Below are 24,463 nucleotides of genomic sequence, written 5' to 3' on the forward strand. Positions count from 1 at the left end.
ACTTGGTAGAAGAAACACATGATGACATGGCTCTGTTCACACTAACATATCAGTTGTGATAAAAGCAAATTGTACTGTATCTATTAGAAGACTGGGTAATGATAATACTAATACAATTAGATTAACCTGTGAAATGTAGGCAGAGCTTTTTAAATTGTATCAGATGGGAACTGTGTATGTGAAGATTAAGTAGTTAGTCACTGACTTTTTTCCATTCAGAATTTGTTTGAGGCAGAACTGAAAGTCTCTTAAAAGAAAGACACCACAAGCTACACTCCAAAAGGATTTTTTCTTTATTCAAACCAGGAGGTATTCACCAGTTAGTGCAAAATGCACTGCAAACCTTCAGCCTGAGGAATTTACATTGAGATGGCTCCTATACCCCAGATTATCAGCAAAAGGGATGCGACAGGCATGGGGCATAAATCAACTCTCTACATTGGTGACTTCGGAGCAGGTGGCTGTTCCCTGAACTCTGCCTCATGTCAAGTAACAAAATTAAGAACTACACTCAGTAGGAACTCATTGGGTAACCTTGAGATGCTGACTTATTGCACTCAACAACCCACAACCCCAAAATAAAATTAAGGAAAATATATTCAGAAGCAAGGAGTTAAAAATTTTCTGAACTCCAGTGTCACCGGAAACCCTGCAATTAAATTAAAAAATAAACCTGCATACATAGTAGAAAATTTTCTTTTAAAAAATTCACAATCTTTAAATGTATATATTTTTATATCTTTAAACATAAAAGTTTACAATTTATGGTAAAACAAAGGCTCAGAAAAAAAATACTTCCCCCCTCCCCCCAACAAAAAAAAAAAAAAGAAAACAAATTAACCAAAAAACCTGAAGAGTTCTGTTAAAGCTGCAGATGTTTTCAAAACCCTGTTTGGAACCAGTGACTCATTGGCTTTATTTGTGCTGATGGGTCAAAAAAAAGATGTAAAAACTTTAGTCCAAACACCCACAGCTTCTCCTTCAAACGTACAACCTCCCAAAGTCTCTAGCAGGATGGGTCTTCACCAGGTGATTGTCACAAGTTCAGAGGTGGATGTACCCTCTAGTCTCCTCTGTGCATACGCTTCCCTGATGTTAACGTCTGTAGGGGTGGAATTGCACATTGTGATTCTGCCCTCGTCCCGCGCCACTTCCCCCAGCGGCCGGGCCTGCCGATGCTGGTGCAGTGGGTCCTGTTGTATAAGATGGGGGCTGTTGGCTGAGGTCCGAGAAACTCTGTCCAAACCCACTCATGTCCTGTCCATATCCTACAAAGAATAAAAGGACAGTATTACGTTACATATGACGAGTATAACTTGTGCTGCATCACAGACACTAGGAATGTAGTGCTCGAGACAAAAAAACCTCACACCAAGTGTACATCATATTATTCAGTTTAAAAAGGTAATTTATTAACAGAAAAAAAATACCCTATGTCCCATAGCCTAGAATGTGAAAACATAAAATAGAAAAGCAGATGCTATTAGGAAGGCAGTCATGTTTACTTCCCCCAAAAATGCTAGTATACGTGAGCATGGAAATTTAGGAGGAAGGGGCTGGGATTTTAGGATGCATATTTTTTGGTTTACCCATGGCCATTTTGTTGGTAGGAGGCATCTAGTTAGTAGTAACTATACCAACAGTGGTTCACATAGGGGTTGTGCTTCACAAGGGCATAGAAGCCATTTTTTGTATAAATTGGCAAATGTAATCAGACTGCTCATATAATATGCAACTATTCTAGTATTAAACACCAAATGGGGCCTCCATTAAAAAAAGGGGAGCCGGACGTAATTTACTCACCATTGTCCTGATAATGAATGTATGTATGTATGCATGCATGCATCAAGCGTGGCCTCCCTTACATATCTGCACAACTTACTGCTCACCTTCCCCAGAATCCTGAATTTTGATCTGCACAGGGATAAAACCCCACGTATAGCCATCTGTTCAGTGTACAGGAAAACTGGGTGACGAGACTAATTTTGCCTTGATACAAACAAAACGGCTTTTTTTTTTTTTTTTTTTTTTAATATAAGCAGTATATTCTCCATTGCAGCTTGACAGAGGTCAGTATCCAGCTTTCTCAGACTTCAGAATGTCTTATCTGCCTAGTTACACAGCAATAAATTCACTATATAGATTTGCCTTTCAGGAAAGCTTGGTAATAAACAGTGTGGAGCGCTAATAAGAGATCTGCTCAATATTCAAATAAAGATTTTGTATCTACATACAAAAACCTCCAGAACTAAAGTGTTGGCCCTTCAGGAGCCGGCAAAAGCAGGGTATCAGGTCAGCATATATTCAGAAATATCGGTGTATTCTAAACATTCCTGCTGCATTTATAAAAAACTGTCAGGAAAGTATTTTCCTCACTATTAAAAAAAAAAAACATCCGTTTCCCATTTTCATTTTTGCCTCTCCAATGTCACCAGTCCATGGTCGCTGACAGCTTACGGCAAGTTGTAGTGTACTGGTAAGTGACCGATCTGCAGTAGGGATGCCAACACAGACTCACAGGGAATCGCTGACTGGTGATGCTGGACCAGCAGGGATTTCATTTCTTTCTCTTAGCAGCCCTGAAAACTTATTTACCCGGATTATTCACTACATATTTTTGTATTAAAATGTATTAACGGTGGTGATAAAAAAACATCAGCAACTAGACCGCTGTTGCTCCTCCACATCACTGACCATCACCCACCAGTTTCCTCACTTCCTTTTCTGGCGGGGAGAACATGTGACCTTGGCAATCAATCAGCAGTCACTGATTAGCTGCAGCTTTCAGGTTCCATCTGAGCTAGAAGACAAAGGATCTCTTTCGGGACAGACAATGCTGCCTGGGGACTGTGCACTTTCAACATTTCCCTGTCACACTGTGGGCAATAGCATGACATTAAAACCATTCATATCAGGCTAAGAGTTAGGACTTTTCATTGATGCAGCCACTTACAAGACACTGTTTTGTTACTGTACAAAAATGGTATGCGTGCACCTATAAAGTGTTTTGGGGAGGCAAATTTCCTCCATCAGTATGCGGAAATGTGAGAGTGACCATAAAGTACAATTTAGTAGCTAACTGTAAAATTAAGTTGATACCAGAAGATAATGTGTTCAAAGAAATCAGCAGATCAACACTTACAAATGGATACACAAAATACGCATAATTACACATGTCCGATCTCAACAACACGTTAGTTGTGTAACGCATTACATTTTATCAACGCCAATTTAAAATCTCGCGCCATCCAGTAAAAAGAAACTGGACACCAACATAGCATCCTTCTGCAAGAGAGATGGTTAGATAGATATTTTTTTTTATTATTCTCACGTATGTAGGAATATGTAGGAATCTATGCCCTCGTAGGGAACTTAGATTGTGAACCCCATTCAGTATGTGGAATGTGGTGGGATTTGAACTCAGGATCACAGCACAGCAAAGGAACAGTACTAACCACTGAGCCACCATGCTGCCCAAGCCAACAGATGGTATGTCAGGCATCCATGCAGAAAAAGAAAAAAACATCGTAAAAAAGGAACCTGTCTCCAGGTTTTTGCTATCCCGAGAGCAGCATAATGTAGTTATAGAGACCCTGATTCCAGTAATGTGTCACTTTCATACAATCACTGTTTTATCTGCAGAAGATCTACCGGTTGTCTGAATACTACTGATTGGCAGCTTTTTATGTATGCTGTACATGGGCAAAAAGCTGCCAATCAGCGGTGGGGACGGGTTTATACAGCACTCCTATAAATGTTAAACTACCTGGCAGACAGTTTACTAGTCCTCTAATAATCTACTGATAAAACACAGATTTTATGGAAACTACAGTATGCAGTCCAGTAAGGGTACCGTTACACCTAGCGACTCACCAGCGATCCCGACCAGCGATATGACGCTGTCAGGATCGCTGGTGAATCGCTGGGTGGTCGCTAGTGAGCTGCCACTCAGGCAGATCTCACTAGCGACATCGCAGGGGACGGGGATCGCTACTTACCTGTCAGACGCGGCGATCCTGCGTCCTCCCGCTCGGCTCCACGCGTCGCTCGTCGTCACAGCAGGAAGCGCCACAGGAAGTGACCGACGAGGAATGGTCCAGCAGCTTCTCGCGCGACCAGCGATAATCAGCGGGGGAGCCGGTCGGAGGTAAGTATCACATGCAGCGATATCGCTAGTAATATCACCGCTACGTCATCACAAAATCGGTGACTTTACAGCGATATTGCTAGCGATATCGCAGTGTGTAACGGGGGCTTAAGTGACACCACTGGAATCAGAGACTGATTCCATCATGCTGCTCTCACATTAGGTGGCAAAAACCTGGTGAGAAATTCCCTTTACATGTCAAAAACAATATTTTTCAGCATGGAAGACTATGGGGCAATGGATGGCATTTGTTTCCATGTATGTTTAAACTTTGCTGCCAAACATCTTGGGATATGTTGTGATAAGTTAAAGTGGGATATGGTTCTATGGATGTACATCACATACATCCATAGAACTAAATAGAAGTATACATAAAACAATAAATGGGTTAGATTTATATTGGACACGATACTTCTTGTTTAAATAAAACAGGGGTGGGGAACCTCCAGCCTGCAGGCCATACATGGCACACAATGTCATTTTCTCAGGCTCCTGTGTAGACTCCCAGGGGTCACAATGCTTTGACTTGTGGTCCTGTTTTGCCAGCCCTTTAATTTATCTTTACACTGAGCACACGCACATGAACGCTGCTGCGCAATGAAGGATTATATCCAGACGCTGACCAGTAACCAGGATATGGATATCCTTTGTGAGCTGAATTAATGTGCTCTGTACTCCCATCCCCATTAACCCCTTTGTGACAGCCAATTTTGACCTTAATGACCAGGCCAAATCTTACAATTCTGACCACTGTCACTTTTTGTGGTAATAACTCAGGAACGATTCAATGGATCCCGGTGATTGAGACTTTTTTTTCCGACATCATACGTCACGATAGTGGTAGAATGTGTTTGCTCCGACTTGCGTTTGTGAAAATATCGGAAATTTGGCAAAAATTTTACAATTTTCTAACTTTTAATTCTTATGCCCTTAACCCCTTCACGACCTTTGACGCCACATAGGCATCATGAAAAGTCGTGCCAAAACGACTCATGACGCCTATGCGGGTCGGGTGACCGGGGTCACTGAAAGGTCACCCGACCCTCAGATACAGGGGGCTTTGTCCTTCACCATAGGGGGCGTGGCTTCGCCCCCACGTGGCTACGATCGCTCTGATTGGCTGTTAAAAGTGAAACAGCCAATCAGAGCGATAGTCGGACATGGCTGGAGACCGTGATCCGACCCCCCCCCCCCGACTCACGGGACTGATCGGCCCCCGATACCGACTGACGGCGGCAATGTGCCGCCGCCATCATCTGCTCCCCTCCCCCTTCTCTAGGCTCCACCCACCTTCCGACCCCCCCCTCACCCCCCGGTACCTCCGATGTCCCTCTCCTGCTCCCGGTGTCCCGTGGTCCTGATTCATGGGCGCCGCCATCTTGGAAAATGGCGGGCGCATGCCGGCTGCAGATTAATTCATTCATTCTATTTTGATCACTGTGAGAGTTTATCACAGTGATCAAAATAGAATGAAAAGTAAATAAACCCCCCCGTTTATCACCCCCATAGGCAGAAACAAATAAAATAAATTTTTATTTTTCCATTAGGGCTAGGGTTGGAACTAGGGCTAGGGTTGGAACTAGGGCTAGGGTTGGAACTAGGGCTAGGGTTGGAACTAGGGCTGTGGTTACGGGTGTGTTGGGGTTAGGTTTGGAGTTAGAATTGAGAGGTTTCCACTGTTGAGGCACATCAGGGGGTCTCCAAACGTGACATGGTGCAACCATTGATTCCAGCCAATTTTGCGTTCAAAAAGTCAAACGGTGGTCCCTCCCTACCAAGCCGCGACGTGTGCCAAAACAGTGGTTAACCCCAACATATGGGGTATCGGCGTACTCAGGAAAAATTGCACAACAACTTTGGTGGTCTAATTTCTCCTGTTACCCTTGGGAAAATAAATTGTGGGCTAAAAAATTATTTTTGTGGAAAAGAAAATGATTTTTTTATTTTCACGTCTCTGCGTTATAAACTTCTGTGAAGCACTTGAGGGTTCAAAGTGCTCACCAGACATCTAGATAAGTTCCTTGGAAGGTCTAGTTTCCAAAATGGGGTCACTTGTGGGGGGTTTCTACTGTTTAGGCACATCAGGGGCTCTGCAAACGTAACGAGGACCGCAGACCTTTCCATCAAAGTCTGCATTTCAAAACGTCAGTACTTCCATTCTCAGCCCTTACGTGCGCCCAAACAATGGTTCCCCCCCCCCACATATGGGGTATCAGCGTACTCAGCACAAACTGGACAACAACTTTTGGGGTCCAATTTCTCCTGTTATCCTTGTGAAAATAAAAATTTGCGAGCTAAAAAATAATTTGAGGAAAAAAATATTTTTTATTTTCACAGCACTGCGTTATAAACTTCTGTCAAGCACCTGGGGGTTCAACGTGCTCACCACACATCTAGATAAGTCCGATAACGATTGGAGCTAATTTTTCATTCAAAAAGTCAAATAGCGCTCCTTCCCTTCCGGACCCTGCCATGTGCCCAAACAGTGGTTTATGACCACATATGAGGTATCGGTGTACTCAGGAGAAATTGCCCAACAAATTTTAGCATCCATTTTATCCTGTTGCCCATGTGAAAATGAAAAAACTGAGGCTAAAAGAAAAATTTTTGTGAAAAAAAAAATTTTTTTTTACCGATTTGTGAAGCACCTGGTGGGTTCAAAGTGATCATTATGCATGTAGATAAGTTCCTTGGGGGGGTGGGGGTCTAGTTTCCAAAATAGGGTCACTTGTGGGGGAGCTCCAATGTTTAGGCACACAGGGCCTCTCCAAACGTGACATGGCAACCGCTAAATATTCCAGCATGTTTTCCATTCAAAAAGTCAAATGGCGCTCCTTCTCTTCTGAGCCCTGCCATGTACCCAAACAGTGGTTTATGACCACATATGAGGTATCGGTGTACTCAGGAGAAATTGCCCAACAAATTTTAGGATCCATTTTATCCTGTTGCCCATGTGAAAATGAAAAAATTGATGCTAAAAGAAAATTTTTGTTGTAAAAATTAAAATGCTCATTTTTTCTTCCCACGTTGCTTTAGCTCCTGTGAAGCACCTGAAGGGTTAATAATCTTCTTGAATGTAGTTTTGAGTGGCTTGAGGGGGTTCAGTGTTTAGAATGGTGTCACTTGGGTATTTTCTGCCATATAGACCCCTCAAAGTGACTTCAAATGTGAGGTGGTCCCTAAAAAAAATGGTTTTGTAAATTTTATTGTAAAAATGAGAAATCGCTTATCAACTTTTAACCCTTATAACTTAACAAAAAAAAAAAAAAAAAATTTGTTTCCAAAAATTTAGTAACCACTTTATGTCACATAACTCTCTGGTTTAACAGAATAAAAATTCAAAATTTGAAAATTGCGAAATTTTCAAAATTTTTGCCAAATTTCTGATTTTTCACAAACGCAAAAATCAACCTAAATTTACCACTAACATGAAGCCCAATGTCACGAAAAAAGAATCCCAGAATCGCTAGGATCCGTTGAAGTGTTCCTGAGTTACATGATAGAAAATAGCAGAAAAGTGACACCATTCTAAAATCTGCACCCCTCAAGGTGCTCAAAACCACATTCAAGAAGTTTATTAACCCTTCAGGTGCGTCACAAGAACTAAATCCATGGGGAAGGAAAAAAATGAACATTTAATTTTTTTTTCCACAATGGTTACAGGATAAAATGGACCCCAAAATTTGTAGTGCAGTTTGTCCTGAGTGCGCAGATATCCCATATGTAGGGGAAAACTATTCTCTGGGCGCACAGCAGGTCTTGGAAGGGAAGGCGCACCATTTGACTTTTTGAACGCATAAACGGCTGAAATTGAAAGCGAACTCCATGTCGCGATTGGAGAGCTCTTGATGTGTTTAAACAGTGGAAACCCTGCAACAAGTGACCCCATTTTGGAAACTAGACCCCCTCAAGGAACTTATCAATGTTTGGTGAAAACCTTGAACCTACAGGTGTTTCAAGGAAGTTTATAACAGAAAGCCATAAAACACAAAAACCCTTACTTTTAGCCACAATTTTTTCAATTTCACAACGTAACAGGGGAAATGGACCTAAAAATGTGTTGTACAATTTCTGCTGAGTACGCAGATATCCTATTTGCAGGGAAAGACTACTGTATGGGTGCACGTCAGGGCTCGGAAAGGAGAGACGTTTTTGAATGCAAACTGATGCAATGGTCTGCGAGTGTCATGTTGCATTTGAAGAACCTTTGATGTGCCTAAAAAGCGGAAACCCCCCACAAGTGACTCCATTTTTGAAACTACACCCCTCAAGGATTTTATCCAGGAGCATAGTGAGCATTTTGAACTAACAGGTGCTACACAGAATTTGACGACATTAGGTCATCAAATGGAAAATTTTCATTTTTTTCATGAATATGTTTTAGCCCCAAATTTTAATTTTCACAATGGATAATAGGTGAAAACGGACCTCATAATTTATTATGGAATTTCTCATGAATTTAACATTCACGCCAGGCTTTTATTCCTGGAGAATTGCAAATATGCCAGTTTAGTGCCCATACATTGTGCCTAGATTGCATTTCTGGAGATATGCCACCCTGTTAATTGTTAAGGGCTCCATCCCCACTACAATAATGCCAAACATGTGGCCGCTTACTGCGGTTTAGGCACAGTGGGGCATTTGGGAGAGGAGAATTCACTGAATTTTATTTGAGGGGTCGGGAGTAGAGTTGAGCGACTTTGGTCGGATCGGGTTTCGTGAAACCCGAATGAAACAAAATAAGTTTCAGATGAAACTCGTCCGACTAGAGCAAAAAAAAGTCGGAGTTTCGTCCGACTTTTATTTCCCATTGACTTGCATTGGGGTCGGGTTTCGGACGAAACTCCGACTTTGTTTTGCTCTAGTCGGACGAGTTTCATCTGAAACTTATTTTGTTTCATTCGGGTTTCACGAAACCCGATCCGACCAAAGTCGCTCAACTCTAGTCGGGAGCCATATCGTATTTCCAGAGTATGGTCTAGCAGTAACGTGGTAACCCCCCTATTGTTCCAGTGACAGATGAAGGACCTGAGTGGGGGCTGGTTTTGTGTGTGATAAATTAGGGTTTTTATTGGTAACATTTTTGGGAATATTTTTCGATTGCTTCCAGAATAAGGCTGAATCACAATCTTGTGTTCTACACTGATCACTTACGTCAGGTTTTCCGTGTAAATCACACAAATACGAGTATGGGATACTCCTGATGGAGCCACCCACTATGAGGCAGATGGAGACACTGTCAGAACACAGACCAGTATAAAGAGACTCTCTGCCTCAAAAGCGAGTGGCTCCGTCTGGGGTTTTATCTGAATCGCAGTTCTGGGGAATTTAAATGGAAACTCCGACGTAAGTGCTCAACAGAGAGCACAGAATGAGTATGAGCCGAGCCTTATTCCTATTTTTGGGAGACAGGATGAAGAAATAACAAAGCAACACAAAAATAGTTCTTATTTTTGCACGGTACCTCATGCGGTATAGGTGATAAGGCAGGTGCATTCTTTGGTTCTGTGCGATTCCAGCGATATCAGATTTATATGTTTTTTTTTAGGTTTTGCTGCTATCACACAGCAAAGGCGTTTGTTTATAAAAACAATATTTTACAATAATGAATTTGTTCTTTTCATCACCATATTCTGAGAAACGTAACTTTAATTTTTTGGCGAACAGATGTATGAAGGCTTATTCTTTGCGGGATGAGCCGCAGATTAGTACAATTTTGGGGTACATAATATTTTTTGATTGCTTTTCATTCAGATTTTTCTGACAGAAAGAACAAAAAACAGCAATTCAGTTATTTTTTATTGCGTGCCAGTTTTATAGAGCAGGTTGTTCCAGGTTCGGTGATACCAATTATGTGTACATTTGTTTTTGTTTATTTTTATCACAAATGCTGTGTTTTGTGTGGCGAAACTGCTTTTGTGATGTGTGCGCTTTTTTGCAGTTTTTAACATATTTTACTTTTTCTACTTTCACTGTGGGACACGTATAATTTATTTTTGATTATTCATCTCATACATTGTTGTACTCATGTGCAGCAGTGCATGAGAGCAGTCCGTGTCTCACTGACAGCTTGTGAGACCCAGCTTATAGCTGGATCTTACAGGTCAACGTACCCCTGCGGTCATTACATAACCTTAGGGTACAGTGATAACCATTGGGACTTCCAATTCTCATTGCAGGGGTCAGATGGTTACTAAGGGAGGTCTTGTGACCCCCTTGCAATCACTTAAATACTTGTCACGATTCACATTGGCATTTAAGGAGTTAATCAGCCTCAAACGGTGGCAAAACCGTCCAGGTCCAATACTGCAGGGTGTCAGCTGTCATGTGCCAGGCAGCGCTATTCCCTTGTTCCCGATCGCTGTTATTCTTAAAAGGGTGATAAGGGAATAAAGCCCCTTAACGAACACCGTTTTAATGCGTATTGGCGGTTGTTAAAGGGGTTAAGAAAGCAGTGTCTCCTATATGATGTATATGCTCCAGCCCATTCTCCTATGTAATTATACATACTCCAGTCCCAGTGTCTCCCATGTGATGCATTTAGACCCATCCAAGTGTCTCCAATGTGATGTATCTACACCAATCCCAGTGTCTGCTATGAATGTATATGCACAAGCACTACTGTCTCCTATGTGATGCATACAGCAGACATCCCACCGCTTGAGTTCTACAAATGTAAAATGAACAGTAATGAATTTCCCGCTGTGAGGAAACAAATAGTATGCATCTAAAGTATTTGTCAGGTGTATGGCTTTCTCTGGCCTTTTGCTTCCAGAATTTCACGGAAGAATTGCACCCAATCAGCAATAGAGTCACTGTCCCCGCCTTCGGTAAGGCGGGGACAGTAAGTAAGGGCTGCTGCTGCTCTAACTTCCTCTTGATGTTTGATTTGTCCCAAGGTGGGGACAGTGATGCCAGAGCAGATTGGGTCTCGGGCTCAAGTGACATACCCTCACAGGAGCCTCAGGAACGAGAGTGTTGACACCAGCTGAGGCAGCGACCGCATCGGAGGTGGGTATAAGTCTTTATTTTAATGGGGCCATTTCACAGACAATCAGATCAACATCCATGGATAAATTAAAGGATTATTCAGAGCTCAGATGTAAACAAATACATAAATATACTAAAGTCACAATTTATACTGGTTCATTTCATGTGGAGCTCCAGTCAAACAGTCATACATGCAATTTACTTAAAAGTAATGTGTCACCATATTTGAACTATTTAAACTATTAAAGGGAACCTGTCAACCCCACCAGGCGTTTTTAAGTAAAAGAGCCACCTTGTGCAGCACTGATGCTGCCTTCTGTCAAGGTGGCTCGGTTACTTAGCTTGCCTTCCACTGCCGAAATAATAGTTTATAAAATTGTTGAAAAATACCTGAAATTTGACAGGGGGCAGGTCTTTCCCCCTCTGACAGACGCCTTGCATCCGTCACTCATTTCGTATTTGGCGCCTCCTCAGTTTTCTTTTGAAATGCGGCACCTGCGCTGTACTATATCTTCTTGGGCATGCGCAGTCAGCGCTGCCCGACGTGCCCGTGCTCACATCACACTCGGCCTGCCTTCGTATCGCGCAGCCATAGATCCCGCCCCGCAGTCGTAGTGCTACACAAGGTGGCTCTTTTACTTAAAAACGCCTGGGCGGGGGTGGCCGGTTCCCTTTAATATGGGAATACAGGTTTTAGACTGCTGAGGAGTGATACCTGTAATGCCTCATATCAGATGCCTTGTTGTGGATAACTCCTCTTATCACTATGTAAATGACCTCTTGGCTCTGGGGAGGACACTGCCTGGAAGATCACACTAGTAATCCCCTGACATGTAAAATAACCTCTGGAGGCAGAGTTCTGTGTACTTGCCGCTCTCTGCAGAGCTGTGTGTGGTTATAAAAGACATCTGCAGACTTCTCTCAGCTTCCATCTCGAAGTAGAAAGGGTTCCAATGCAACAGAGCTCAGAGAAAAGCAAGACGACAAATTTCATTTCTCCTGTTCTGTGTTAGTTACATATGTCACATTGGTAGCTCCCAAGTCATGTAAAATAATCTCTGGAGGCAGAGTTAGCTTTCAGGTAGTGTCCTCCCCAGAGCAGCTCATTTATATAAAGGAATAAAGGGTGATTTAACCACAACAAGGCATCTGATATGAGGCATAAAGGCATCACTCTCCTCAGCAGTCAATAACCTGTATGCCCATATTAGTTTACATAAGTAAAATGTGGCGACAGATTGCCTTTACGGCCTCCACCGTATTTGGTCGCTTCCCTCCCTTTGATGTGGGCCCTGGCGCTGAGCCCACATCTTTCCTAGGACATGTCAGCTGTTTTGAACAGCTGACATGTGCTGGCAAACTGACAGCGGCATTTAAAGCGCGCTTCCGGCCACTGGCCCGGCAATCCTCCCACCGTGACCCCCGCAGGTCAACGGTTCGTTGGCATGACAATCAAAGGTCTCCTGGAGACCTCTATGGTTGTCAGTGCCAGATTGCTATGCGCGCCTCCCAGTGGTCGGCACTCATAGCAAGTAATTTTACTACATAGAGGCAATGTGATCATTGCCTGAATGTAGCAGGGCCGATCGGGTTGTGGCAGCTTCTAGTCTCCCATGGAGACCATTGAAGCATGCCAAAAGTAAAAAAGTTTTAAAATTTTTTTTTTTAAAAAAAATGAAAGTTTAAATCACCCCCTTTCAAAAGAAACCAAAAAAAAAAAAATCAAACTTACACAGTGAGAAAAAAAAGTCAAAATGCCGGAATTTTTTTTGGTTGCCGCGACATTGCATTAAAATGCAACAACAGACAATCAAAAGATGTTATCTGCACCAAAAACGTCAGCTCGGCGTACAAAAAATAAGCCCTCACCTAACCCGAGAACAAGAAAAATGTAGACGCTACGTGTCTTGAAAAATGTCGCAATTTTTCGTTTTTACAAACTTTGGGTTTTTTTCACAACTTAAACAAAGAACCTAGACATGTTTGGTGTCTAAGAAATTGTAATAACCTGGAGAATCATAGAGACAGGTCAGTTTTAGCATTTGGTGAACATGGTAAAAAAAAAATCCAAAAAACTTGTGGAATTGAACTTTTTTTTTCAATTTCACCACACTTGGAATTTTTTTCCCCATTTTTGAGTACAGAATATGGTAAAACTAATTGTGTTGTTCAAAAGTACAACTTGTCCAGCAAAAAAACAAGCCCTCACACAGCCATATTGATGGAAAAATAAAGTTATTGTTCTGGGATGAAGGGGAGCAAAAACAGTAACGCAAAAAAGAAAAAGGGCAGGGTCTTGAAGGGGTTCAAGACATTACCGAGTTTAACGCAGAAGTTCTGAGGCCTTCTACTCGAGAAAACAATTACATTGATCACCAAAGAGGTGTGGAGCGTCTGTTGTACTGAGGTGGAGTGATGCTATAAAGGGAACCTGTTACTCCTCCTTCCAAACTCAAATTTGACTATTTAGACTTAGCCACTAAAAAACAAAATCATAATGATACCGTAGATTTTAGTAAATTCGTTTTACAGAAAAACAGTTTTATTTAATATGTAAATGAAGGCGATTTGATGCACCCTTGGCACAGCTAGTGGCCCAATGCACCTTTCCACCCCCCTCACATACAATACTCCCCTCATGGTGACTGAATGTACATGCTTTGGAGCGCTGCCTGATTTAACTCCCCAGCCCTAAACACACTGACATTGCAGGGACCACGTTCTCATCACCATCTCCTGTGTAGCAGCCGCTAGCGCCACAGATGATCACACAGCAACGGGTGGCCGATGCTGACAGGAGCGGGTTGAGAACGAGCACTATGTTAATGTGTGCGCACTCAACTCCCTCTCCTGTGTAGTGTCTGGATGCTACCATGTGAACCTATGTGTAGCAAGTGGCCATTACACAGTAGTGGGAGATTAGTGCACAAGCACACACTGAAGGCCCCGTCACACATAACGATGCACCAGCGATCCCGACAACGATACGACCTTGTCAGGATCGCTGGTGCCTCGCTACATGATCGCTGGTGAGATGCCAAACAGGCAGATTTCACCAGCGATCAGAACCAGCGAGGATGCTGGTATCCAAGGTAAATATTGGGTAACTAAGCGAGCGCGTCGCTTAGTTGCCCGCTGTGTACCTTGAATACCTGCGTGCTCGCGTTGGACACTGGTATCCAAGGTAAAATCGTAGTTACTTACCGTTAACAGTATTTCTCTGAGCCCATGACGGCACCACGGAGAGGGGATCCGCCCCACGGGGACAGGAAACCTACAGACAAAAAGGCGGTACACCTCTCTCCCGCATCAGTTGTTTTACAGAGCATTTAACGGAACTTTGGTCTATAACATGAACTACTTTAAGAAAAAGAACATTTCTATAATCATTAAACTGCGTAGGAGACACCACGTGACTATTTGGCTAAACTGTATTTACAATAAGTGTGCACCCCACGCGTGTAGGGAGGGAATATATGGGTGCTGTCATGGGCTCAGAGAAATACCGTTAACGGTAAGTAACTACGATTTTCTCTTTCCCCCATGACGGCACCACGGAGAGAATTGCAAAGACTATCTATTAGGGGGGGAGCACTGCCTCCAGCACCCTACCACCAAAGGTTAGATCTGAGGACATGGCTAGGTCCAGCCGATAGTGGTTAAAGAAAGTTGAAGGAGAGGACCAAGTAGCGGCTCTACATATCTGCTCAATGGAGACGCCTGATCTCTCTGCCCAGGAAGTTGACATCGCTCTTGTGGAGTGGGTTGTTATTCTGTCTGGGACGTTCGCCCCCTGCGACAAGTATGACAAGGTGATGGCGTCTCTTATCCACCTCGCCAGCATGTTCTTTGATGCCTTCTGCCCTTTTCTTGGCCCCTGGAAGCACACAAAAAGAGACCTATCCCTTCTACACTCCCTGGTGGCCTCTAGGTATTCAATTAGGCATCTCCTAACAGCTAATGTGTGTAATACCTCTTCTCCTGTTTTTGGGATTGGGGCAAAATGAAGGGAGTGAGATTTCCTGGTTTCTGTGGAATTGGGATGCTACCTTTGGTAGGCTGGGTCTGTCCTAAGTACCACCCTATCCTCTAGGATCTGAGTAAACGGAGGGAAGGCTGACAGGGCTTGGATATCACTGATTCTGCGGGCCGATGTCAGGGCTACCAAGAGGGAGGTCTTGAGCAATATCAGTTTTAGAGGGGCCTCTTGTAATGGTTCAAAGGGAGGGTTGGACAGGGCTGAGAGTACCAAGTTTAGGTCCCAGGGAGGAGTATTTAGGGAAGGTATTGGCCTGGATCTACCGGCTGCTTTGATGAACCTGGCCACGCAATGGTTCCCTGCCAAGTTATAGTTGTAAAGGGCCCCTAGGGCCGCCACCTGAACTTTCAATGTACTGGTAGCTAAGCCTTGCTCTAAGCCCTTCTGCAGGAACTCTAAGATCTTTGATAGAGGTAAACCCCCCCCCCCTGCGCTTCGTATTTGATACTGAGAGGAACTTCCTCCAGATCCTCCCGTACGGTCTGGTGGTTACTGGTTTCCTACACCGTAGGAGGGTGGACACTAAATTTTTGGAGAAGCTCCTGTTGGTCAACAGCGCCCTTTCAAATTCCAGACCCCAGAGATGCATTGCGCGCCCGGCAGCTGACGTCACTAGGCTCCGCCCCCCGCAAGTGCGCTCTGAGATCCTTCCCAGAGACGCATAGCGGCGGCGGTGACGTCCGCAGGCCCCTGCACGCTGCCGCTCCCAGCGTTGCAGCGGTCCCACTCCACCGGAGCTTCCAGCGCCCGCTGACAGCGCTGCCCTGGAGTGCTTTTTTTCCCCCTCCTGGGTGAGGCGGTCTTCGGCAATACTTCTGCCGCCTCACCACCCTCCGCACACCCTGGAGGCCCGCTGACCTTCCAGCGGTGGCACCTCGGGTCACCACCCCAGTCGGGACAGGGAACCCCCCCCCCCCCCCCCGCTCCTCCGGAATGGTCGGTCCCGGCATCCAACTACGACTGGTGAGTCCATAGGTTCCCTGTGGGGACAGAAACCAACTGATGCGGGAGAGAGGTACCACCTTTTTGTCTGTAGGTTTCCTGTCCCCATGGGGCGGATCCCCTCTCGGTGGTGTCATCCGGGGAAAAGAGAAATATCGGGTAACTAAGCGGCTCGCGCTTAGTTACCAGATATTTACCATGGATACCAGCATCTGCTTAGAGCGCTGGGAGCTCGCTGATCGTTGCTCTCCCGCTGCCACACGCAGCGATGCGTGCTGGCCAGCAGGAGACCAAGGATCAAAAAATGGCCCAGGACATTCTTGCACGATCAGCGATACCCGGTGGGGGGGCCGGTCGCTGATGCGTGCCACACACAGCGAGATCGCTGGTGAGCTGGCTGTTGCGTCACAAAATCAGCGATCTCGCTAGCGATCTCGCTGTGTGTGACGGGGCCTTGACTGACATGCAGGAGGCGAGCATGTGCACACACCGACATTGTGCTCATTCTCAACTCCCCCACAGCTGTAGAGGGGGCACCAAAGTTCAATGGTGCACTGAAGCGCTTACTAAGGCCGGTTTCACATTAGCGCTTTTTCAGCGCGCGCACGGCCGGGGGTAGCTCCGCCCCCGAGCCGGCTCTCTGCCCGGCGTGCCCGCCCCTTGCTTGTAGCGCCGCCTACTAGCGGACAGCGGCGCCTGCGATCGGCGCACCCTATCTTTAGCATAGGGTGCGCAGATCGTGCGCAGGCCGTGCGCTAGTTGCGCTTTGACCTGCGCTGCGCACTTTTGACGGTGCGCCGTGCGCGCCAAAATCCGAAAAGTTTGATTTTGGCGCGCACGGCGCACCGTCAAAAGTGCGCAGCGCAGGTCAAAGCGCAACTAGCGCACGGCCTGCGCACGATCTGCGCACCCTATGCTAAAGATAGGGTGCGCCGATCGCAGGCGCCGCTGTCCGCTAGTAGGCGGCGCTACAAGCAAGGGGCGGGCACGCCGGGCAGAGAGCCGGCTCGGGGGCGGAGCTACCCCCGGCCGTGCGCGCGCTGAAAAAGCGCTAATGTGAAACCGGCCTTAAACTGTTTATCTGCAAAACAAATTCACAAAAAAAAAAAAAAAAAAAAAATCAACTATACCACCATATGAAAGTCTAAACAGTTCAATTTCAGTTGCAGATGACAGATTCCCTTAAAAAAACCTAACACTTAAAAAAAAAAAAAATTAACTTGTGAAAATCCCTGAACTCCCACTCCCCCCATGAATCTGCAGTTTGTGGAGGTGTTGCTCCATTGCAAAGACATTCTCATTTATTGTTTTGGAGTGAAATATGTGAAATCTCTGCCTATAGCCAAGCTGGGCATTTCTTCACTGTCTTCTCTAGGGGAATGTAATTTTACCTCTCCCTACCAGACACTGCCAATCACAGGTCAGCAACTCATTTTGCAGTCTGTCTGATATGATGCAGAGTTGTGATTAGCTGAGCCTGAGAGGGAGGCGTGACACTGCGCTCTTACAGAGAAAACTGAAAAAATGACTAGTTGCACTACTAGCCGAGCTTTCACATATTGTGCTCCAAAAGCAATAAATGTGAATATGTCTGCAATGGGGTGACGCAGATAGAAAGGGAAAAAAGTGGCAGGATCTAGGGAGAACAGGGCTGTACAAGGCAGGGAGCTTTTGTTTGCACAAGAGATGGGTTCTTTTAAAAGTTTAGGTTCAGTTTAAACATCCCTGATGTGGCAGTTAACACTGCATAACTCGACCTCTGAACAAAAGACAGAAGTTATGTAAGCTATCAAGTAATAAAAGTATTAGCAGCGATTTATTAGAATTTTAAAAGGAACCTAAACTTAAAGAGGTCATGAAAGTAATGTATTTCAGATTATACAATAATTAAAAAAAATATAAAAAAATAAATATTATGAGAAGGGGCATTAATGTAGATGTTCAAAAATTTCAATATCAAAAACTGACTGGAACCCCATAATCAGATCTGTTCCATGGCAGGTTATTTTTTTCCCATGCATGTGAATCCAACGGGCCTCCAAAATTGAGATGGAGGATCTAACGCTACCTACCATTTCTTACCTTTTTATGTCCTTCATAGTGAGCTCAGATCCACTCGGACAATTTCACAAAGCAGGCATTTCCTGGAAAGAGTGATTTCTTCAGGCTTTTTAAGTGGGAGGGTTAAGGCATGCACTACAACCCCAACCTGACATCCCGCCCAGCCAGGTAATAGGCTTTTTGTGCATGGCAAGGTCAGACATGGAGCGGTCCACTCTGAAGTTTGGGTAGGACATGGGTGTCTTTGTTTTATACGAAGATGTAAGGAGATTACGAATACTTTTGAAAAGACATTGAACACAGTCAGCTGGTCACTGGGACATTTTTCAAGAGTCTTTGAAACCCACCCTCAAATGACATATCGTGGGACAAAACTTGCACAAGGACACCACTTACCAAACTGGCTAAAAGCAAAGTCTTGCTGACCACCAGGGGGTTTACTGAGATCCTGAGCTGTCTGTCCTGGTGGTGGAGGGTACGCCAGTGGCGCTGCTCCTGGAGTACCAGCTGGTGCTGGAACTCCTGATGTGACGAACTGATCAGGAGGGGGAGGGGGTGGGCCATAGCCATAGCCTGCAATAACACATCAAAATATATAGGGATAGCTCGGGATTAGTTCTATTAGAAGAGCCTGAATTAAATAGGATAAAATTACACTACGTCTTACCAAAAGGAGGTGGTGTTGCATATCCTTGTGGAAAGCCTTGTGCAGGAAATCCTCCTTGTGGTGTTGACACTAAGAAGGGGAAAGCTGGAGGTGGGGGAGCAGCACCCCGGGCAGCAGGAGGACCATACCCGCCTGTGGAGAAGACTGCATTAGGAAGAACCAAAAGGTAGGAGAGATTGATGTGAATTGCCCGAGTAATAGAGTAACTACAAAGACATATGTCCAGTTACTTACCAATTGTTTGTCCAGCTGGCATCCACATACCTAAAGAGAAAATGGATTATGAATGTTAGGCCAAGAAATTAACTATGATACATATAAAAAGAACAGGTATTTAATACATTAAAGCAAAACGTTAATTTTATTCTCTGCAGATGCCCCAACTAAATGGGAAAGATGAGGACTTGGATGTGCAAAAATGATTGGTCTGCCCTCACAAGGGCAAACACTACGAACATGTCCTGGCTTTCAACTCTACTGTGCAAATTCCAATTTTATGTTGCCATGAAGGGTGTAACAAAAATCAAAAGAAACAGGATAGGGAATAAAAGATTCCATAGAATATACACCATCATTCAGTTGCCTACAAGGTAGAGAACTTCAAAATTAATTTTACAAATTAGCAAATTGCAGTGCCATGTAAGTCTTAAAGCCAGCTAGAAACATTACATGGCTGTCTGCCAAGCACTCCTGTGGTCTCTGAGAAAGCCTCCGCCAGACATATCTGGCAGCCCGATATTTTCCCCAACAATAAATTGTCCAGGGCTCCCATTACACAACTGCTGGCTGAACCCACTGATATTGGCAGGTTCAGCCAATATTACTATAATGTGTGCGGATTAACTCTTTAGAGCAGGGTTCCCCAACTCCAGTCCTCAAGGCCCACCAACAGGTCATGTTTTCAGGATTTCCTTTGTATTGCACAGGTGATGCAATTATCACCTGAGCAATACTAAGGAAATCCTGAAAACATGATCTGTTGGTGGGCCTTGAGGACTGGAGTTGGGGAACCCTGCTTTAGAGGGATCTTTTCAAATAAGACAAGGTAGTGAGGTAATGATTTATGAGTGTAAATCCAGGAGATAGCTTTGCACTGGAACCTATCACATGATCATGAATTCGGCAGTTTCCATAATGCCTAATCTCCCTATAGTTACCATGATTTTGGGTGATACATACAATGTTGAAATGAGATTATCCAATATGGGTCACATGCTGGATATGGCATCACATAGTTTGTTTGTGGCTGTTTATTGTGACATATTGCAGAAGGGTTGATAAAAAAATAGGAACTTTATTTTTAAAGTACAATGGAATATTGCTGTAGAACATTCTGCATGAGTTAAACATTTTTAGATTAGTTTTGTACTAAGATGCATTACTAAAAACAAAAAAACAAAACAAAAAAACTATTGTCTTCAAATCAAGGTGTAGAAATGTCAGCACGATTTCAATACTTGTGGTTATTTAACCTCTCAATCGCAATGGGAGTAGAGGGAAATCATGACAGAGCCTAGAAAACACCTTCATGGGTATGTTCACAATTTTTTTTTTTTTAATTCAGGTGTGTTTGGAGCGAGTCCACTCCGAAACTCACCTGAAAAGGCGCTAACAAAACATTCAAAATATGAACATTCATTTCTATGTGAAAACGAACTGCTATGCTGTTCAAGCTTTTAAGCATCTTAACTGCTTCAGATCTCCAAATATGCCATGCATTTGAAAGATGTGGCCTGAACTATACATACAAATCAAAGGGAAGGTGTTTGAGAGTTTTGTCAGCATTTTTGCTTCAAAAATGGTTAGTGGTTTTATCATTGTTAGAGCAGGTGCATATGGCCATATTAATGGTCCGAGTACAATATGATAAAACATCAGATCGCACCCAGACCAGTCTTTAGGGCCTTACACATGTCTGACTTTTTCCTCACTCTGTCAGTGAAAAAATAAATAAGCTGCGTGTCCAAGTTTGATCCAATGTTTGGATTGCACTCAACCATGAAAGTCAATCAGTGTAGAAATTGAAACTAATTGGACTGCACTTGAATGAGATTTGAATGCAGTCCAATTTCCACGCACTGACAACAGAGAAGATGGAGAAATGCTGCTCTCCATCTTCTCTTTAGTATGCTCTTATGTTCTAATCCAAATGTCATTTGTATAATCTGCCAGATTCTCTCGGATGAAAAAACATCTACAGCTGTGTGTTATCTCCTTTTTCCCAGGGCTTGTTTTCACCTTCTGGACCTGGCCAAATTTTATAATTCTTACCAGTGTCATTTTCTGAATTAATAACTCTCGAACACTTCAATGTATCCCAGTGATTTTGAGACATGTTAATGGCAAATTTAGGTCTAGATTTCTTGCGCTTATTTTTGAAAATATAAAATTTTAGTTAAAATATAGCAATTCTCAAACTAAATTTTTATACCCTTAATCCAGATCATTAGATCACACAAAAAAGATCAATAACACTTCCTACATGTTTACTTTACACAAGCATTTTTAAAACATATTTTTTTGTTAGGAAGTAGAAGAGTTAAAAGTTGATCAGCAATTTCTCAATTTTCCAACAAAATTTACAAAACAAATAGGTTTTGTACCAATAGGTAGGGACCACATCCTATTTGAAGTGACTGAGGGGAACTGCCAAAAGTGACACCATTTTAAAAACTGTACCATTCAAAGTGCTCAAAACCACATTCAAGAAGTTTACCGCTTCAAGTGTCTCACAGGAATTAAAGCAATGTGGAAGGAAAAAAAACCTTTTTCCCTTAAAATGTTGATTTATCCCCAAATTTTTCATTTTCACAAGGGTAAGAGGAGAACTGGACCTTACAATTTTTTGGGGCAATTTCTTTCTAAGTACACAAAGAGCCCATATGTGGTGGAATACTACTGTTTGGATGCACGGTAGGGCTTGAAAGTGAAGGAGTGCCATTTGATTTTGGAGTGCAAAATTGGCTGGATTAGATAGCAGACTCCATGTTGTGGCTGAACAGTGGCAAACCCCCACAAATGACTGCATTTTGTAAATTACACCTCTGGAATTTATCTATGGGTGTAGTGAACATTCTTAACCTTTAGACGATTCACAATCGGATGTAAAAACGGAATATTAACTTTGTTTCCACAAAAATGTTGCTTTTGCACTAAGATTTTAATTTTCAAAAGGGGCAATAGGAGAAAATAAATGGTACAATTTGTTACGCAATTTCTCCTGAGCATACGAAAACCCCCATGTGGTCAAAAACTACTTTTGAGGCACCGCACAAAGCTCAGAAGTGAAGAGTGAAATATTAGAGTTCAGATTTTGCTAGATTGGTATGAGGGTGCCATGTCGCATCGGCAGAGCCCCTGAGGTGCCAGAGCAGCAGAACCTCCCTATAAGTGACCCCATTTTACAAATTACACTTCCAATGAATTCATCTAGGGTTGTAGTGAGCATGTTGACACCACATGTGCCTGACAGAATGTTATACCACTGGGTAGTGAAGAATAAATAATGACATTTTTACCACTAAAATGTTTTAGCATCAAAGTTTTTAATTTTTATAAGAGCTAAAAGGAAAAAAAAATGGACCTCACAGTTTGTTATGCAATTTCTCCTGAGTGCGCTAATAACCTACGTAAAATTGTGAAATTCTTTTCAGGCACAGTGAAAAGCTCAAAAGTGAAAGAGCACTATATTGTACTTTAGATTATTTTGTTTGAATTTGGAAGTGTAGCATTCACTCTGCTCAACCTGCTGCTGTCAAGAGGTGGATGATAGCTGAATTCAGCCATCGTCTGCTGGGAAAGATGCAGGCTCACACACCTAAGTCAGGGACCAAACATATATGATGTAACTATACGTCATATGTTGGGAAGGGGTTAAAGTGTTTGGGACCATGTTTATCCAAAAGAGTGGTTGTAACTTAACCGACTGCTGTTTAAGTGTCTAAAGCCCACGTTACACACTGCGATATCGCTAGCAATATCGCTGTAAAGTCACCGATTTTGTGACGTTGCAGCGATATTGCTAGCGATATCGCTGCATGTGATACTTACCTCCGACCCGCTCCCCCGCTGATTGCACGAGAAGCTGCTGGACCATTCCTCGTCGGCCACTTCCTGCGGCGCTTCCTGCTGTGACGACGAGCGACGCGTGGAGCCGGGCGGGAGGACGCAGGATCGCCGCGTCTGACAGGTAAGTAGCGATCCCCGTCCCCAGCGATGTCGCTGGTGAGATCTGCCTGAGTGGCAGCTCACTAGCGACCACCTAGCGATGCACCAGCGATCCTGACTGCGTCATATCGCTGGTCGGGATCGCTGGTGCATCGCTAGGTGTAACAGTACCCTAACTGCTGAAACCTACTCTAATCAAAATGAGCTATACAGAGCCCCATGACAATGGAGTGCAGGTTGAGAGTGTGCACCTACCCTCTATTCATTGTCTGCAGGATTTCTTAGCACAATTTACTGTCTATTTCTGGCAGTAAAATTAAAAAATAAATAAAATGATGTAAACAGTCTGCCGAGGAGCTGATGGATTCATGATTCACATCTCAAGTTGTCCACCCACTTCATGATTGCAACATTTATATCCACGTAATAGTCTCACCTTGCGGACTGTAGCTCTGTGGCCAAGTGGCAGGAGGCTGGCCCGTCCACCCATTAGCTGCACTTTGCATTCCTCTACTTCCCCACTGATTAGAACCTGCAGATCCAAGAGTTTGGCTTTTGCTATCACGGGGTTCAGCTCGTTTTACTTCCACCTAAACAAAGACAGAGACTGATCAGAAAATAGCTCAATAGTTACTGCCCACTCCCCACCCACTACACCCAAAATTATACTTATAAGCTTAGCATTCTAATACTTAATTTAATTAATCTTATATTAAAGGACTCTATATGGGTCTCTGAGAAGCTTAACATACACAGTATAAAGCAAATATATATCTTACTCTATGTGGAAAACTAGGGATTATTACTATAGCTCTAAAAAGAAAACACTCTCATCCGGACTGTAGGGCCGAGTCGGGACTGGACTTCGCTTCATGTGAATAGTAGTCTGGGCTCTCTTCTTATCAGAGAATCTCATGGGGCTGGGATACTGCTAGGGAGGCTGCTGATTGGCTGCGTCAAAAATAGCTAATGGAAGATAAAGACTTACCTTCCCCAGGCTAACGCTTTAAGAATCTCAATTTAATTAACTCGCAAATAATGTCAGAGGGAATGGATGTGGTAAGAGAATCTTACACTATATCTAACAAAAAAAGTAAACAAAACATGCAAGTAATACAAAATGGACAGTTTGGTCAATAAGAAGCATATTCTTCATACTGTGTTGTTAAAGTTACATAGCAGTAGCAACAATCCATCGCTTTGGTCTCACCCACATTTTTTTGTCTGTAAGAATATATTGGGGTCCTGTCAAGATCTTCTATTTGAACTATTGTGTGCTACAGACATACTATATGAGACACCATCATAAAACGTAATCAGCAGCTGGAAACTGCATTACATGACTTAAAGCTTTCCCTTGTACTAGACAATTATATACAAGAGGAACATAATTCCACAGTGAATCTTCATTTTCGGTCCTCCATTATTCAGACTGTATAGCAATCCATAG

General features: G+C 43.5%; 1 protein-coding gene across 5 annotated transcripts in view; it reads right to left on the bottom strand.

Moving 5' to 3' along the window:
- Positions 1–275: 275 nt before the first annotated feature.
- DAZAP1 (DAZ associated protein 1) overlaps positions 276–24,463 on the bottom strand; it is an 87,047-nt gene continuing 62,859 nt past the window's right edge. For 2 of the 5 annotated variants that reach the window (XM_073547204.1, XM_073547202.1), the window contains exons 8-12: positions 23,450–23,603; positions 19,081–19,110; positions 18,847–18,990; positions 18,576–18,752; positions 276–1,268 (exon numbers count right to left, since the gene is read on the bottom strand). In XM_073547204.1, the coding sequence (XP_073403305.1) occupies positions 1,096–1,268; positions 18,576–18,752; positions 18,847–18,990; positions 19,081–19,110; positions 23,450–23,603 (678 nt within the window). In that variant the 3' untranslated portion in view covers positions 276–1,095. Of the gene's footprint in view, positions 1,269–18,200; positions 18,263–18,575; positions 18,753–18,846; positions 18,991–19,080; positions 19,111–23,449; positions 23,604–24,463 lie in introns of all 5 variants that reach the window. The other 3 variants (XM_073547205.1, XM_073547206.1, XM_073547203.1) reach the window with 3 other exon arrangements.

Source organism: Dendrobates tinctorius, unplaced genomic scaffold (assembly GCF_039654945.1).
Source record: "Dendrobates tinctorius isolate UK_male_01 unplaced genomic scaffold, ASM3965494v1 ptg000011l, whole genome shotgun sequence".
Lineage (NCBI taxonomy): Eukaryota > Metazoa > Chordata > Amphibia > Anura > Dendrobatidae > Dendrobates > Dendrobates tinctorius.